The sequence below is a fragment of the Triticum aestivum genome, chromosome 4D, assembly GCF_018294505.1.
Source record: "Triticum aestivum cultivar Chinese Spring chromosome 4D, IWGSC CS RefSeq v2.1, whole genome shotgun sequence".
NCBI classification, from domain to species: domain Eukaryota; kingdom Viridiplantae; phylum Streptophyta; class Magnoliopsida; order Poales; family Poaceae; genus Triticum; species Triticum aestivum.
Genome location: NC_057805.1, coordinates 14,961,330 through 14,979,163, shown reverse-complemented (window position 1 = coordinate 14,979,163; position 17,834 = coordinate 14,961,330). Strand labels below are relative to the sequence as shown.

General features: G+C 45.8%; 1 protein-coding gene across 3 annotated transcripts; it reads left to right on the top strand.

The window, feature by feature from the left end:
* Positions 1-8,707: 8,707 nt before the first annotated feature.
* On the top strand, positions 8,708-13,130 carry LOC123095760 (inverted formin-2). Of its 3 annotated transcripts, none has more exons than XR_006446328.1 (3): positions 8,709-9,290; positions 9,391-9,638; positions 12,878-13,130. XR_006446328.1 is itself a non-coding variant. In XM_044517326.1 (2 exons), the coding sequence occupies exons 1-2, from the start codon at positions 8,775-8,777 to the stop codon at positions 9,544-9,546; spliced, it is 672 nt and encodes a 223-aa protein (XP_044373261.1). In that variant the 5' UTR covers positions 8,708-8,774; the 3' UTR covers positions 9,547-13,130. The 3 variants fall into 3 exon arrangements, 1 of the variants encoding a protein (XP_044373261.1); XR_006446327.1 differs by having other exon boundaries at positions 8,711-9,290; positions 11,457-13,130; XM_044517326.1 differs by having other exon boundaries at positions 8,708-9,290; positions 9,391-13,130.
* Positions 13,131-17,834: the final 4,704 nt, after the last annotated feature.

Here is a 17,834-nt window from a genome sequence, read left to right as displayed (position 1 = left end):
TTGGGGGCTAATGTATGTTGAAGAACTCTATTTACAGCGGCGGTTCATGGAACGGCGGTTCATGGAAATAAGTCTCAAGCACTTTGCAGGCAAAGGTACATGGCACTTGGGGGCTAATACATATTGCTGTTTAAGTACTTGATTAAAACACGGTGAGGACCGGTTCAAACATGTTGTCTAAGACGGCCCTTGGGTGCTACAGGATAAGCCGGGTTTCTTGCATGTATTACTAAGCTGGTGTTAAGTCTACAACATATTTCATCATAAGCAGTAAACTTGGGGGCTAGTATAGTAAGGATAACTGAGGAATAACAACGAGAGTTATACCTTAGATTTTTGGTGTATCTGTTTCACCATGTCAATTTCCAGGTCACGACTGTTGTGCACTTGATTTACATAACCAGAGACGATTTCTCCAATACTCAGATGAGTATAATCAGTGACATCCAGCTTGGCTTTGCGGCATTCCAGAAGTTCTTCCTTGGCAGAGCACTTGGCCAGCACGGTGGGTCTCCCCGGTTCAACAAAGTCGGTCCGGATGATTTCGACGTCCGGGTCATCCGCCTTGGCCGGGCTAGGGATCTCCGGGTTCTCAGAACCTTCCATGGCTTGATCGACAGGCGGATCAGTGGTAGGCATTGGAATATCATGGGCTGGTTCAGGAGGCGGCTCAAGAGCGGAGGTATCAGGAGCAGCCGTTCTGAGCTCCGGTTCAGTCAAGATCGACTCTTCGGCCGGTTTGCTTTTCTTCGCCCTCTTGCTGGGCTTTACTTGTACACTGAAAATCAAAGGGTTAGTACAAAAACATGAGTAAGATAAGCACAAGATAAACAGATTATTCATTACCATGGGGCGGTTTTGAAAGCCGGCATGCTAGACTGCATTGATTCGCCGGAGGAAGGTGAAGTCCCCTGATAGTTTGAGTCAGAAGAATTGAGTGGTTGACGAGTGAAACCCGCCAAAGGATACAAAGAATATAAATCGGAGGTAACCTCAGTCCAGCATTTTCTGGTTACATCGGGTAAGCCGGAGGAGAGGTCTGCATCTTTACTGGTCCGGGTCTGCCTCCGACTCTCGTGAATCTGTCGCTTCGAAAGAAATTGAGGATCTTGATAAGCTAAAGGATGTGAAAATCTTACTTTCCGGGTTACTCTTCGGACTTTCTGTCTCGACAAAGGCTCGGAGTCGGAGGAAATTATAGTTACCTCTTCAATCGCTACATGGCTCGCTCCTGTATCCTCCTGCTGATAATCAGTGTCAATAGGATGGTTAAAAAAGGAGCCTAAAGAGTCAAGAGCTACCTCTGACTCGGAGGTATCCTCCAGATGAAGCATATCCGAGGCGCTAGGTTTGTTCCCCTTTTTACGGGCAGCGGCTTTCCTGGCGGCTTTCTTAGCTTTTCTGGCTTTCTTTGCAGCCTCATGGTCATACTTTGTAACGCCCACGATGCGGCTATATCTCCCACGTGTCGAGGCACGACTTAGAGGCATAATCGCATGATGGTTTTGTCGCAAGAAGGGTCATCTTCACACAATCCCATGTAATGAACAAGAATGGGATAAAGAGTTGGCTTACAATCGCCACTTCACACAATACATAATTTAAACATACATCATGCAGAGAATAATCAAGGTCCGACTATGGAACCAAAATGAAAGAAGACAACCCCAAATGCTAGATCCCCGATCGTCCCAACTGGGCTCCACTACTGATCAACAGGAAACGAAACAACACAACGAACAAGATCTTCATCGAGCTCCCACTTGAGCTCGGTTGCGTCATCTGCACTGGTATCATCGGCACCTGCAACTGTTTTGGTAGAATCTGTGAGTCACGAGGACTCAGCAATCTCACACCCGCGAGATCAAGACTATTTAAGCTTGTAGGAAGGCAAGGAGTAATATGGTGGAGCTGCGGCAAGCACTAAGCATATATGGTGGCTAACATACGCAAATGAGAGCGAGAAGAGAAGCAAAGCATCGGTCGAGAAGCTAGAAGTGATCAAGAAGTGATCCTGAAACTACTTACGTCAAACATAACCCAAAAGACGTGTTCACTTCCCGGACTCCGCCGAGAAGAGACCATCACGGCTACACACGCGGTTGATGTATTTTAATTAAAGGTCAAGTGTCAAGTTCTCTACAACTGGACGTTAACAAATTCCCATCTGCCTCATAACTGCGGGCACGACTTTCGAAAGATAATACCCTGCAGGGGTGTCCCAACTTAGCCCATAATAAGCTCTCACGGTCAACGAAGGATATTCCTTCTCCCGGGAAGACCCGATCAGTCTCGGAATCCCGGTTTACAAGACATTTTGCAATAATAAAACAAGACCAGCAAAGCCGCCCGATGTGCCGACAAATCCCGATAGGAGCTGCACATATCTCGTTCTCAGGGCACACCGGATGAGCACTACGTACAACTAAAACCAGACCTCGAGTTTCCCCGAGGTGGCGCTGCAAGGGGCTCTAGTTTGGACCAACACTCGAAGGAGCACTGGCCCGGGGGGGTTAAAATAAAGATGACCCTTGAGTCTGCAAAACCCAAGGGAAAAAGGCTTAGGTGGCAAATGTTAAAACCAAGGTTGGGCCTTGCTGGAGGAGTTTTATTCAAAGCGAACTGTCAAGGGGGTCCCATAAATCACCCAACCGCGTAAGGAACGCAAAATCAAGGACCATAACACCGGTATGACGGAAACTAGGGCGGCAAGAGTGGAACAAAACACCAGGCATAAGGCCGAGCCTTCCACCCTTTACCAAGTATATAGATGCATTAATTAAATAAGAGATATTGTGATATCCCAAAATATCCATGTTCCAACATGGAACCAACTTCAACTTCACCTACAACTAGCAACGCTATAAGAAGGGCTGAGCAAAAGCGGTAACTTAGCCAAACAACGGTTTGCTAGGAAGGATGGTTAGAGGCTTGACATGGCAACATGGGAGGCATGATATAGCAAGTGGTAGGTAGCGCAGCATAGCAATAGAGCGAACAACTCGCAAAGCAAAGATAGAAGTGATTTCGAGGGTATGGACATCTTGCTTGAGATCCCGCAAGGAAGAAGAACGAGTCCATGAAGGAGACTAACGGATGTAGTCGAACGGATCCTCACAATCGCAACGTAACCGGAAAGAAGCAAGCAACATAGTAAACAAACATCACATGAACATGGCATGATGCACAATCAAGTATGATGCATGTCCGGTTTAATGAGGCATGACATGGCAAAGTGCACAAACAATACTACAAATTAAGTGGAGCTCAATATGCAACGACTTGCATATTGTCGAAACACCACATGACTCATTTAGTTCTCTCTCGTTTATGTACCCAACAATATTAAATGATGATTAGCATGGCAAGAGGTGAAGCATAAGTAAACTAACTATTTAGGCAAGTTTAAATGAGGCCGGAACAACAAACAACAATTCCGGAAAATCCTCATATGCATATTTTGGAATTGGTACTGTTCTGCCATAAACACAATTTTAATGTTGTTAAACAGCAAAATGAAGTGCACCATGTTAAACTAGGCATTTTTCTACCCTATTTACATATAAAGAGCATTTAAATTGGAGTTACGGTTATTTAGTTATGAAATAAATCATTTTAACATATTATTCGAGCAAATTTAATCAACCAACATTTTAAACAATTTTAACATGGGTGAAAGTGGCATATTATGAAACTAGAGAGAAATCAAAGCATTTTACATATATAAAACATTTTCATATGATGCACGGTTCGTGAGTTATTATATGCATGAAGTTCAAGGGTTTTTCTGCAAATCTATAAATCCTAGGAAAATAGTTAAAATCGCAGAACCTAAAAAAACCTATGCGGGCCGAATCTGCTGCATGTTGGGCCAACAGAGAGGAGTTGTGGTGAGCTCACCCATGGGCCAAGGCCCAGTCTGTGGAGGAGGAGGCCGCTGGGCCTGGCGCAGCTGTGACCCAGCCGACGCTCGCGGTCAACGGGCGGGCGAGCGAGCAGCAGAGGAGGCCGAGGCGCCATGGCAGGGGAACGGCGGCGGCGGGACTGGAACGAGCACGAGGACGACGCCCACGAGCTCCACGCCACGGCGGAGGGCGGAACTGGACGGACTCGAGGGCAGGGAGGCGGCTTGGCGACGCGGGACTTGGCGAGGCGGAGGGCGCGGGAACACCGGTTCCATCCGGGAATGAGGCGGGGCGAGCTAGGCGGCCCTGGGAGTTGGTGGAGCGGCGGGGACCTGAGCCGATCCGGCCGGAGTTGAGGCGAAGGTGCGGCGGGGTTGAGCCGGAGCATCCATGGCGGCCGTTGGCGACGGGAACCTGCGGGAGCTCTGTTTCAATGAGAGAGAGAGAGAGAGAGAGAGTGAAACACGGGAGAGAGATGGGGAAGAAAGGGAAGGAGAGCAGGAGAGAGGGCGAGGGAGTCTATCCTGGTCCTGGTCGGTGCTGCTTCCGATCCATCCTGGATCGAGGCACGGGAGGAGGGAATGAGGCGCAGAGGGCATCGGGCTCCAGATCGATGCGAGGAAGGGCGGCCTTGGAGGAAGAAGGTTGCGAGGAGGCGCGGGGCATCTCCTCGAGGAGGAAGAAGAAGCAGGGCGCGGCGGTGGTCCTGGAGGTCGCCGTCGAGCCGGCTGGCCGCGCGAGAAGACGAGGCCGAGCGCTCCTGCTCGGGCCTTGGGAAGAGAGGGGGTGGCGGCTGCTGCACAAAGGCTTGGCGAGGGGTGGATCGGGAAGGAGGCTGGTTGGGTCGATGTGGAAATCAAGGAGGATTTTTGGAGAGGGTGGCGGCGGCTGATCCGAGGAGGGGGAAGGGTGTAGGTGGCGGCGGTAGGGGGGACAAATGTCCTAGGATTTAGTGTTTGGTCTAAAAATGGACACGGAGGTCTATATATATAACAAGTGAATTTTTGATAGGGGCATTTGGTCCCTCCGATTAAAATCGGACGATCGAGAAAAATAAGCTAGGAGAGTCCAACAAAGAAAACGGTGACGTTTTATAGATGTTTGGGGTTGATCCGGACCCAACGGTGATGACTGCCCGGGTCGGGTTCGGGACAAATTTCGGACGCGCGCAAGGGGTGGTCTGAGAGGGGTCGACAAAGACAAGGTGTCTGACAAAAGGCCCCGGAGAAGACAAGAGAGAAAACGAGGAGCAACGTTGCAAGTGTGGTTGGTCTCGAAACGGTCAACGATAGCAAGGGGGGGACACGACAACTACGAGCGGATGCAAGTTTTAAAAACAATGACGGCAGCGAGGTGACGATGCAATGCGGATGATGCCAAGATGAAATGCAACAAACAAATAAAACACACGACGGTCAGGCAAAACATGGCAGGCGTCTAGAGCGTCGGTCTTGGGGCGTCACATACTTGACCTTCCAAAATTTATCATCAGCCTGTAGATTACAACAAAGGTTTTTGAGTAAAGACGAAATTGTCAAAGTGGAAGGTAAAATGCTCAAGTCAATGGTTTACCGCTCGAGCCGGGTTAGCCTTGCAGAAAGGACTTAAGCCCACTTTCCCGCAATCTGCCAGGCTCTCGTTCAGAAGAGACTTGGTCATATCATCAACGACATCTTCAGGTAAGTCGTCAGGACTGTGCCGTAGATGATCATTTTTCTGGCCTGTGTAATCGCACATCAAGCCGGGGCGGCGGCTCAAAGGAATAACCCGCCAGGCAATCCAAACCCGGACCAGGTCAATGTCGTTTAGACCGTTCCCTAGAAGAGCTTTGACTTTGTTTATGGTGGGAGCAAGTGTCTGACGTTCAGCCGGAGACAGTTTATCTGGTAAAGGGTGATTTGACTCCAGGCGCAGGGCGCGAAAGCCGGGCAGAGGGTTCTCGTTAGCCGGAGAAGTGTCTTGACAGTAGAACCATGTCTGGTTCCAATCTTTCGGGTGACTTGGCGGTCCGGCATATGGGAAGAGACAGTCTCTCCGTCGCTGGATTGAGATTCCGCCAAGCTCCAAGCTGGGCCCATTGGCACGTTCATTTTGACGGTTCAGATAAAATAACTCTCTAAAGAGTAGTAAGCTGGGTTCTTCTCCAAGGTACACCTCACAGAACACTTGGAAATTGCAGATGTTTGACACGGAATTGGGTCCGATGTCTTGAGGTCGCAGGTCAAAAAAGTGCAAGACGTCTCTGAAATTTTTTGAGCCGGGTGGAGCAAAGCCCCGGTTCATGTGATCAGTAAAAACGACAACTTCCCCGTCCTTGGGTTGAGGTTTTTCTTCTGACGGATCAGGAGCACGATAGGACATGACCTCCTTCTTCGGCAGATAACCAGTCTTCACAAAATCGTTTAAGGTGCTATCGGTGACGGTGGATCTAACCCAGTTGCATGTGACGGGTGCTTTGGGAGCCTTGGGCGGCATTATGAAGATGGAAGCCTATGACAAAGTAAAAATTTCCGGCTCAAATTTAAGCCAGAGAAAATATTTCAATTCATATTCAAGATGGCGGCTTATGAAGGGTCCTAATGATATATGGCTAATTGTGTCAGATTATTTAAACCGCCATCGGCATCATAAGCAGTTAAGTTATTTCAAGCCACTATGAGTGATCAGGATTATTCATCGAGCATTGCCTTTTTAAGCCGGCGATAAGAGTCGCCATGGCTAACAGATACAGTTTTTTGCCTAAGTGTCGCACAAACAAGTTTCACAGGTTGCAGCAGTTATTTTGGATCAAACGGTGGTTCAGGAAAGAAAATATTTTAGACCTAAAAACTGGTACAGATGAGTTCGTGAGTTCTAATGAGTCCTTTGTACGAAGAAAAGGGATCTGCTAGTATAAAAAATGGGCGCGAAATAACTATCGCATGAGTTCCATACTACTTTTGGATCAAATGAGGCCACAGTAGAAGAACTACGAAGAAACCGTGTTGAACCACAAAGAACACAGAAGAACTTGCAAACCCTAATGCGGATCTGAGGTGTGGGAAGGCGAAGACTTACAGCTGCAGATTTACTGCGGAGAGTCGCCGCCGTTCTCTGGACTGACTCAGGTTGATGCAGCGGCCGAGGTCGACGAAGACGAGGTGCTCTGCGGCAGCGGCGGAGCTCGAGCGGCAGCAAGGTCTTGAGAGAAAGAAGACGACAGAAAGGGGGAGAATGAGAAAAGACCTGGTCGTGCCTATTTATAAGGGAAGACTGATAAGTGGGCGCAAAAAACGAGGAGGCCAAAAACATGATTATCCAACTACAAAGACGCCTCGATTCTCGGGACGGTCGTTAAGATAAGGATCCGTTGAGATACAATGGGCAAAACGTGCATTAATGGCAGATGATGTCATGGCGGGTCACCAAAAATCCAAAGGATGACGTCATGGCGGGTTACGAAAATTTTTTATACAAGAGGAGAGCAGAAGATTTTGCTTAAGTATTGAAGATTGACATGAACCGGTTCAAATCAATCTAGGGCCTAATGTTGGGGATATAACTACTAGTGTAACCCGCCCAGGAGGGGCCGGGTTACGTTAGAGTGATTCATCATATGAAGCCCAATATCAAGGATGGAGATGGCGGTTGAGTTAAGGGCCCAAAGCCCAGCGGCGACTTAAGGCCCGTAGTGATAAACCGCCATAAGTGCGCGACTTGTATTGTAAGGCAAGAATAGTTAAGAGACCGAGCCAAACACTGTTTATGAGCCGACCGGGACTCTAAGAGCCGCTGGGCATTAACCTCTGTATATAAAGGGACGACCCAACGGCGGTTCAGGGCAAGTAACATCAGATCGATAGCCAGGCATAGCGGATTCGCTCCCTGGTCATCGAAACCCCAGCAATTCCACCTCAATTGGATTAGGTTTTCACCTTCACCGTAAGGGGCCGAACCAGTATAACCCTCGTGTCCTTTGTCCCGCTTTAACCCCTTTAAGCTTCCTAGTTGCGATGGCTCCACGACTAAGTCCTTTCACGAGGACATCTGCCGTGACAATTCCACGACACAATGCGAAGATTTTCCAATTTTTTGATTTTTTTGAATTTTTTATGCCTGTTTCAAAATGCGGTCAAAACTGCGGGCGTGGCAGTTCCTAGCTAGTGGTTGAATCTTGGAATTTTTTTGCGTTTCTCTGATTAAATAGATACTTATGTACCTAGAAATGATTTTTCGAAAAAATAAATAGCAAACTATGAGGCAGGTGCAGTTCATATTTTACCCGCTTCCTACTGAATCGATGGAAATTTGTCTTTTTTCATGAGAGGTGGATCGAAGCTTTTGACACCCAACCATTTGGTCAATTGTGCATTAAATATGTCCTATTATTTTATAAAAATGATTTGGTACAATTTTACAACAAATATATGGTAAGTCCTTAAAAAAAACTCATTTTGGGCACTCAAAAAATGGGAAATTGTTTTTTGGTGCAAAAGAAATAAAAACTCTCTTTGTCAATATCGTTTGCCAACCTAAGATGTAAACTTGCGCAAAATATGATATCATTTGAACAAATATTTGATAGGTCTTTAGAAAAAACTCATTTTAAGCACTGAAAAATGGAATGGAAAATTTATCTTTAATCAATCATGACCAATTTATATGGTCAAAAGATCTTCAAATTATTTGGTGCGTTCTGATTGGTCCATAGTCATATCACGCGAATCATGCATCAATCACCGTCGGATGCTTCCGGATCCAACGGCAGCCCTCATCCCCTCGCCCTCTCACCCAACCGCAGCCCAACTACCCAAACCCTAAATCAGATCCCCTTCTCTCTCCACCGATCCACTCCCGCCGCCGCCTCTCCCCCCGATCCACTTCCTGTCGATGACTCAGATCCCCTCCTCTCTCCCTCGATCCACCCCTCCCCTCACGCCGCCGCCGTCCCCCGCACCGCCGCCTCTCCCTTCACGATCCAGCCCCGCTCCCTTCACGCCCTCGACGCCGCCACTGACGGCGCCCGACCCTCCCCTCGATCTCAGATCGCATCGAGCTCCCCCTCTCCCTCCCTTCTCCCTCCCACCTCTCGAAGCTCCCGCGTCCCACCGTCGAACTCGGGCAGCCGAGCGGCAGGGGCATCCCCGGCGCCGTCGATCCCGGCCATGGCCCGCCCCCACGCCCCAGCCTCGCGGAATCAAGCCCGGCCCCTCCGTCCGCGACCTCCTTATCCCTCCACGGCCATGGCCTCGGCCTCCCTTCCCCGACCGCCAAGACGTTGGCGCGGAGGCTGCTCTCCACCAGCCCCAGCAAAGGTACTGCGCAGTCGCACCGGCGGATGGCAAGTTCATGCCGGTCATCGACAGGAAGGCCGGCTACTCCTTCGTCTACCCATTCGGATGGCAGGTACTCCTCCATGAATCCTCTCCTCTGCTCTGCTCCATACGCATGCATACACTTGGTGATGCTGCTGAATGAATGAATGTGTGTGTGTGGGTGGGTGCAGGAGGTGTCTGTGCAAGGGCAGGACAAGGTGTACAAGGATCTGATCGAGCCGCTGGAGAGCGTCAGCATCAACATGACCCCCGCCACCAAGGAAGACATCCTCGACCTCAGCCCGCCTGACCCCGCCGTCCGCGAGTGGACCTCAAGACTGCCGTGAACCACGCCGATGACGTCCTCGACGACTTCCGCTATGAGGTGCTACGCCGCCGTGCAACCCAGATCCGCCGCCGCTGCTCCACTGCTCGCAAGGTTCGTCCTACCTTCTCTTCCCACTCCGGCTGGCTCTGTTTGAGAGCTCTGTAAATTCCTATGCACTACAAATACACTGTATATAAGTGAATACACTTCTGCTTGTAAGAAGGTGTTTGGTTGGACGGTAAACTTGCTGCGCAACTGGACCTCGTCATTAATTTGATGATGCCTAATCTCTAGCTGTGCACTATGAAGTATGAGTACTAATGACAGTCAAAATGAACTACGTTTGTGAGTGTTCTTACTAGCAGTATTGGTGTCCTCAAGTGCAAGCTTAACTGTATATTATGTTTGGATTCAGCCTCAACAGTGAAGATGTGTCAACAGTTACTGAAACTAGTTATCAACCATGAATGAAATCGTTTCTCGCTTCATGGGCTAACTCTTGCCGGAAACAGCGTGCTTCTGAATTCGGCGTGCAGAACACTACAGGCTGTGTCAGTTTATTGTTTGCTGAACATACCACCCAAAAATGACTCCACTACAAACAAATGTTCACCGCTGCTACCGCCCATCTCTCTCACCATCATATCAGGCAGGCAGGCGGGCAGCCTACAGACTCATCTCTTTCCACTACTGTTCTAGACAGCGTGCGGCATGCAGCAAGCATTTCGTTTCCCTGTCTAATTTTGGGAATTTTATGCCTACCACTCTTGTACACTTAACCCATCCATTTATCTCTGCTAATTCTCCACTTGGGTGCAAACTGTTATATATATATATATGCAAAAATAAACTGTTATATATCCCATATGTTTAGGTTTATCAGGACCCATCAAGTTTTCCTATCCGAGGGTAGATTTATAAAAAATAAGAATAAGAATTCTGAAGGCTTGAACGATCCTTTTCACAAACGGATTGAGATGAAATTGCGTGCTTTATCTGATAGGTTCTCTCCTTTTAATTATTATTATCATGACGGGTAGCATCTCCATCTCCCTCTCATCTTCCTCTGCTCGCTATTGCTGCTCCGAATTATACATGTTGGCAAAGAGATGTCCCTGTTTTCCTCAGTACTATGCACTGCTATATTTATGTGGTTGTTTTTGTGTGCATCTTATTTTGAAACCAAGTGAGACACCTCCATCCCCTACATCTTGACGATCCCTCTAGTAGTGTATATCTTGCGTTGCTCTCACTACCTCCTGCCCCTAGATTTCCAATTGCCTTTGTTGCCTGCTCATTTAATTAATTAAAACTGCATGTGTGCGTGTAAGCATATCAATTTGCTGCTGTTCATCTTCAAAATATATGGATATACCTATTCCTACAATGTTTTGATTTCCTAGGTAGGTCTGTATTAGGCCAGTGTTTCTTCTATGAAGAACTGTGCACTAGTGATAATAGTGTGAGATTGTTATTTACCTTTACTTTTTTGGTGCTGGTTGGTGTGTGTGCGATCTTAAGTGCAGATCGTTTGTCATTCACTGTTATTTACTTATGTGATCAGCACCCCAATCCCAGGGTCCTCTATTTGGAGCAGCAAATCCAAGCTTGTTTGCTGCAGATTGTTTTATTCACTTCCTTTAGTAATATCAACAAATAAAATCAGTTGTTTGCATCGGACTGGATCATTCTCACTTGTTAGTTGAGTTCTAAGTATTTGCATCGGATTGGATGATTCTCACTTGTTAGTTGAGTTCTAAGTATGTAGTATCTTTAGTTCTCTTGTTATATTATAGTCAGAATTATACCGCATGACTGAATCATGTGTTATTTAGTTGGTTGAGCAGTATCTTTAGTTTTCTGATGATTATTCAACTCTCAACTCTGAATAAATAAGTAGCTGACCCTATTGGTTCTTTCTTTCTTCAGGGCTACGACTTGATGGTCCCGCTGCAGCTTTGCTCCGTTTGATAATTCTTTTACTGTCTGACCTGCTCTGCTCTGCATAGTTTCCAGTTGGTTATAAAACCATAAAACTGTGGTGATGTGAGGTCCGACTATGCTTTGTAATTTTGGTTTCATCCCCCACCACTCCAGCTAGCTTCTTCTTCACATCATATTATATTTTCACCTGCTGCTGCATCATTGATTGGATGGTCACCTGCTGCTGCATCATAAGTAGCTTAGCTTGTTTTGCCATCGAATCAGTCAATACTGTTTCACTATGCTTGTTTCTCGTACTAGGTCTGTCAGTTACAGCATAAACAAACAAATTGCTTAGCTCTCAACTCTAAATACTTAGCTAGCTGAACCTACCTGTTCTTTCTTTCTTTCTTTCTTCAGAGCTATGACTTATATGGGTCAAGCTGCTGTTTTGCTGTGTTCGAGGATACTATTGCTGCCTGTATACTGATACATTTGGTGATATTGAACTGAACCGAAGTTGTGAATGTACCATTATTGTCCTACTGCTACTTATCCTGGGCTCACCTGCCCTTTAATCAAGCGCGACCCAGCTAGCTGTATGAAAAACAACATGTTAGGGATGATCACAATTTGATAATCTAGAATGAAATTTGCAATTCAATATTCCCTTGAGATTGAGACACCTCTTGCTCCTCTAGTGTTAATAGCTTAGTGTTTTGTTTCGGGGTTTCTTAATGTTCTTGTGCTTCAAGAACAATACTTAGTTTTTTTAATCATGCAGCTGTTACTTTTGATTAAAAATGTGTATAGATTATCCACCTCAGCGACGCTATCCCAATCAGATCATCGTTGACACTATCATCATCAGGTCTTGGTTCCCTTTATTCTCTCCTGCCTTGTGATGTTAGTCTGTGTGGGCTTACTAGTATTGTAGATGTTGTCTTGAATGGATGGTCGTGGTAGTAGAGTAGTACTGTACTTTTCTTCAGGTGAATGTGTTGCAGTGACGTTTCTTGCATGACCTGCACTTGTACCAATATACCTTGCTGGTACCTGTAGGTTAGTATTGTTAGTGGCTAACATGAGCTTGAATGCTGTAGTGGAAGTGTAGAACAACAGCGGGTTAACGTGTTTTATTTGCCGTATGCAAGTCTGTTGTTTTATTTGCCCTTTCTAGTATTGTACAAACTGATGCATTCCTGTCATAAACAAATTATTGTATAAGATATGTAAAAGCAAACATTTCCCTATGCAAGTCTGTTGTTTTATTTGCCCTTTCTAGTATTATATGATAGTGTCCAAATTTAGGACTACTGGGTGGATCTGCCATGCTGCTTATATTAGTGTTGCCATTGCATTTGTTTGGTTCTGGCCTCAGCAGCAGTACACTAATGCTGGTAGAATTTGTGTTCACTCTTTTCCAGGAGCGCCAGGACAAATTTGAAGTGTGAAGCCATGAAACCAAGTGCAAAGCTGTGATGCCTTACTTGCGAGAGATTTGTTTATTTTGTTTGACTGTAATAGACTATCGAGATTGTGACATTGTAACAGATTTACTGTTATTTGATAAATTACGTTTGTTCTGTTTTGTTTCAAATAGTGATTTAAAAAGTGTGAAAATTGGAAACCTGACTAGTGGGATCCACTTATCAAAATAATCTGAGCAATGTTGAAATATTTGATGTGTGGGACCAGTGTATGAGATTATGACATGTGGGGCTTGGCTGACTAGTGGGACCAGCTCCACTATATAATTGGCGAAACTAGAAAATTAATGGGCTAAAAAGGCCATGGCCCAACAATGAAAAAGGCTGCAATGTTGGGCTTGGCCCATGAAGCCGACCAGAATTAACAAGGAAATAATAAAATAAAAGGCTGAATTAATGGGCTCGGCCCATGTAAAGCGTCGACTTGGACTGGACTGAATCCACGTCGGATCCGACGTGGCTTGGGTAGACAGCTAGTGACCAAAATAAAAGGTCGTTGAACCAATGACCTTTTGTTTTGGCCCTGGAATTCCACGACCTTCTCACAAAGAATGTCGTTAATTTCAGTTTACGACTGTCAGCTTTTGACCATCTGTTTTTGGTCAAAAAAGGTCGTAAATGAAAAACAATAATCTTTCAGTGACCAATAATGATGGTCGCAAGTTGACATATTTCTTGTAGTGGCAGGGTGCATGCCAAAATCTTAAAGGAAAGTGGAATGGGAAGGTATGATCACCTTGTTGTCAAAATCAAGTTTCTTAGGTGAAGGTTAGCTTCTCTAGTTCTTAATTTCTTATTCATGAGAATAGAGCCTATAATGCAGAGGCACAAATCTGTGTAGATATGCCCTTCATTACATAACTGACCTCGAGTGTGGTTTCTTTCACCGCCATCGATGTTGGTATTCCACCCGTTTTGACTGTTTAATAAAGGGCATTGATTCTTAAAAACAAGTTGCATCACCACCCGAGGAAAAAAACTCCTTCATTCATTGTATGGATCACCTCTATGTTATTCCAGTCGACTACTGAAGGATCAAAGATGTGCGGTATGTCGACTAGGGGGTGGGTGAATAGGTGACTACCAATTTTAATCTTATTTTAGTTGATTTCAGAGGCATGAGCGGAATTGTAGGTTCTCTACAAATGCAACCTATATGATGTGTTACAACAAGCTAGAAAGATACACAAGGTAAATAAACAAGTAAGACTCTGAGTGCCTTGGCCAACGAATGTCCGAGCACCCTCTCACTAGAGGTAGATCTTGAGGCGAGCTCCAGACCCTCACAAATGAGGCCGGGGAACAACCACACAACTTGGAAGCTATCAGGTAACAACCGGTCTAGGGTTTCCCAACCAAGAGTAGCGAGATTCGCAAAGGATCCCTGTGGGGAATCAACGAACTCAAGTTTTCTTTGTTGGAGTTGTAGATCTGGATGCCTCTTCCCTCCCTCCCCCCAAAGTATAGGTGGAATGGATGGCTAGGGAGGAAGATATCAAGATTCAAAGATGTACAACAATCATGGAGAGAGAGTGGAAGTTGTCACCTTCTTCATGGGGAAGAAGGTGCCTTTCTAGGCTTACCCAAAATATGCCTAGAATGCTCACTTTCTGTTAAGTTCTGAGGGTTTGTGAAGCCACAGAGGGTCCAGGGGAGCTCCAAGGTGCATCCAAGCGAAAACATAAATATTATGTTTCCGGTCAGAGACATCTTGGGGGGCGCTCACCTCCGAGGGGCATCCGAGATTAAAATAGCAACATTTTTTTCTAAAAGGCCTCCAGGGTTCGAGGTTACTCCAAGGTTTACTAGAGAGAAATACTCAAGCATCTTTTGAGGCTCTCTTTTTCATATGTTTTGGGTGTTTTTGGCTCTTTTTGGTTTGCTAGTTTCCAAACCTAGATCCACGATGTATCCCCTTTTCATAGTATGGCATACCTACGAATCAGAAATGGGAAATTATCAGTTGAAAATTGACGTGATGTCTTCTTTCAGTCTTTTGCTTAGATAGTCGCCCACCAACTTCCTTTTTTCATTTTGAATAGTGTATGTCCTATGTAAGCACTCAAAACATATTTAGTCTTCTAAATATAATGCCATTAAGACCAAAATCCTCATCAAGGGCAAGATGTCCCTTCAAAACTATGAGCTTGTTGCACCCCGAAGATTGCGCCAGTGAAATCCCATAAGGCAACACCGTTGCTTCCGCCATTGTATCTTCCAATTGCACTCTGCAATTAAAGTTTGTTAGTCAACATCCTCAGACCAGCTCCAGGTACTCCTACTAACTTGAGAAGTACTTCTTGTCCACCTGCCGACAATTTTCTTTCCTTCCAACTATTTATCCGTTAATTCATATGGTCAACCAAATATCAAGTGTTGTCCTCCAAGAAAACATTGCACCTCTTTACACGAGAACTCACCACACCAATCTTGATGCCGAGGCAGATGGTGGATTCCTCGTAGTTACGTAGCGGCACCGCTAGATTTACCACTTTCTGATACACCATAGCATGCTGGAATTTATCTCATAAAAGTGAAGCAATGTTTCCTTGAGTCTCCCGAACCACAAACATTTCAGTTACCAATTTCCATTTTTATTTGTGTACAATCCTAAAATAGGATCGAGTTCCACAAAAATCAAAAAGAAAAGGCATCCAGGTGCAAAAGGCTCCAGCCAAAACAAGGTTTAAAAATGAGAAATTACATACCAACTACCACCTACTAAGGCTAGTAAAGGCCCCACCCCGCGAAATTGGTGTGGGGGAGGGGGTAGATTAAGGCCCTGTTTGTTTGGGCTTTTGCTTCTGCTTCTGCTTTTGCAGCTTTTCCACTTTGGCCAAAAAGCCATAAAAGCTCCTAAATAGGTGCTTTTGGAGCTTTTATGGCTTTCAGATCCAAATATTGTTATCTTGATTCATCAAAAGCCATAAAAGCTTCAAAAGCACATATTTAGGGGCTTTTATGGTTTTTTGGCCAAAGTGGAAAAGCTGCAAAAGCAGAAGTAAAAGCCCAAACAAACATGGCCTAAAAAGTTTACGTAAGAGTAAGTAGGTATTTGCGTAGATGTAGGATTATTGAGCCAGCAAAATAGAACTAAAGTGGGATATAAAACAGACTAGAAGAACGCCCGTGCGTTGTAACGGGGCCACAATAACTTTAAGAGTTCAATATTAATCATGTTAATATTACATTTAATATTCTCATACATATCAAGTGACATTGACGACCTTTTTTACCATCAAATCCTCACACACACACTCCCTCCCTCCCTCCTCCTCACTCTCTCTCCCCCTCTCCCTCTCTCTCTCTAACACACACACATATCCATCTTATTGGGTACGGGACCATAATCCATCTATTTCACACAGACACGCTAGTGCATAACAATATGGATTATGTGTATTATATTTGCCACCACATCTGAGGGAATTAATTTCATGTAAATCGGCCAGCCACAGCTCCATGACAAACAATACATCTAAATTCTCAGCGTTATTTTTATGTAATATGCATTATCTTTATACTATTTCTTGAATGTGTTCAAACTATTACTTGAACTTGCTACCACCAAATGATATCTAAATTCTCTCTCTCTCTCTCTCTCTCTCTCAGAGACACACACTCACATACACACACACACACACACACTGATATTATAGGACCAAAAACTTTTACAAATGACCATACTGTTACTTTTGTTGTCCACAAAATGCAGTGCGGTAATTCTGAGGAAATAAAATGCAGAGTTGACCAAAACAATTAACCACTATACTTGATGTAGAAGATGATGAAAGTATAAGCCTGCTGACAGCAGCACCAAATGAAACTTCAAGAACACCACCCGCACAAGGATTAAAATCTATAACCATACGAACTCAACTTCAACATGACTCTCCCTCCTTAATTGCCTTCTCTAATCTTCATCTTGCCCGTGTGTTACAGCTTGTTCCAGAAAGAAATAAAACATGAGCTGCTGTGACTTGCAAGGAGCATCAACGTATGTATAGACAAATTTTCTTAATATTAGTTCATAGCGGAAACCTAGGAATATCAAAGCAATGGTTGAATTACCTTTGAGTCTTTAACATCCAATTAGAATGTGGTGCCTGTGTAGGCGAGGTGAAGCCCTGGAATATATGACAGCCTAGCCACTTTGACAGTGGGGAAAACTATAGACCGAGCCTCCTCTTTGCACACTATAGACCCATGGGAGTGGACTTATACGTCCCTCTCCCTCGCTCTGTGCTCTACTGATGCAAGCCACACAAGCTAGCTAGCAATGGTCGTTTTCTGCTGCACGCTAAAGCTGGATGACCTCCCCCGATTATTGTCGCGTGAGATCCTAGCGAATATAGGCATCGCAGCACCGCGTCCTTAGGGCTCAGACACATGCGTCATTTGGCCACCACCTCCCCGCCACCTTCGCACACCGATACGTGCGCTGTCCCCTGCAGCATAATGGCCGACGACCTCAAGCAAGCACGTCCTTCAACCACTGCCGCCGCCGCGCCAATTCGGCCCACCGCGCACGCGCCGTGTGAGCCCCATGCAACTCAACAAGCCACTCCGCGTTCATGCGTCGTCGGCCAAGAGGAGAGAGATGACGTAGGCTTGGGAGGAGAGGATGAGTGGGTACCTCACGTCTGGCCTCTCGTGCACCATAAGCACGTCGTGTTGCTGCCCCGGCGCCGCTCGACTTGTCATGCCGCCACAAGAGAATACACGAGATGGGGGAGGGAATAGGGTTTCTCCGTTTGGATCGTGGATCGGGAATCGGATCAGTCAATCTATCATGGGCGAAACAAAATCGGCGCTCAGGACGGCGTGGTGTTGTGACATGATCCCAACATCACGGCATAGGGGTCTGGACCAACACCATGTCGTGTAGGTAAGT

Coding starts and splice junctions, on each gene's coding strand:
- LOC123095760 (XM_044517326.1), top strand. CDS start 8,775: ATGACTCAGATCCCCTCCTCTCTCCCTCGATCCACCCCTCCCCTCACG. Junction 9,291..9,390: donor TCTACCCATTCGGATGGCAG/GTACTCCTCCAT, acceptor GGGTGGGTGCAG/GAGGTGTCTGTGCAAGGGCA.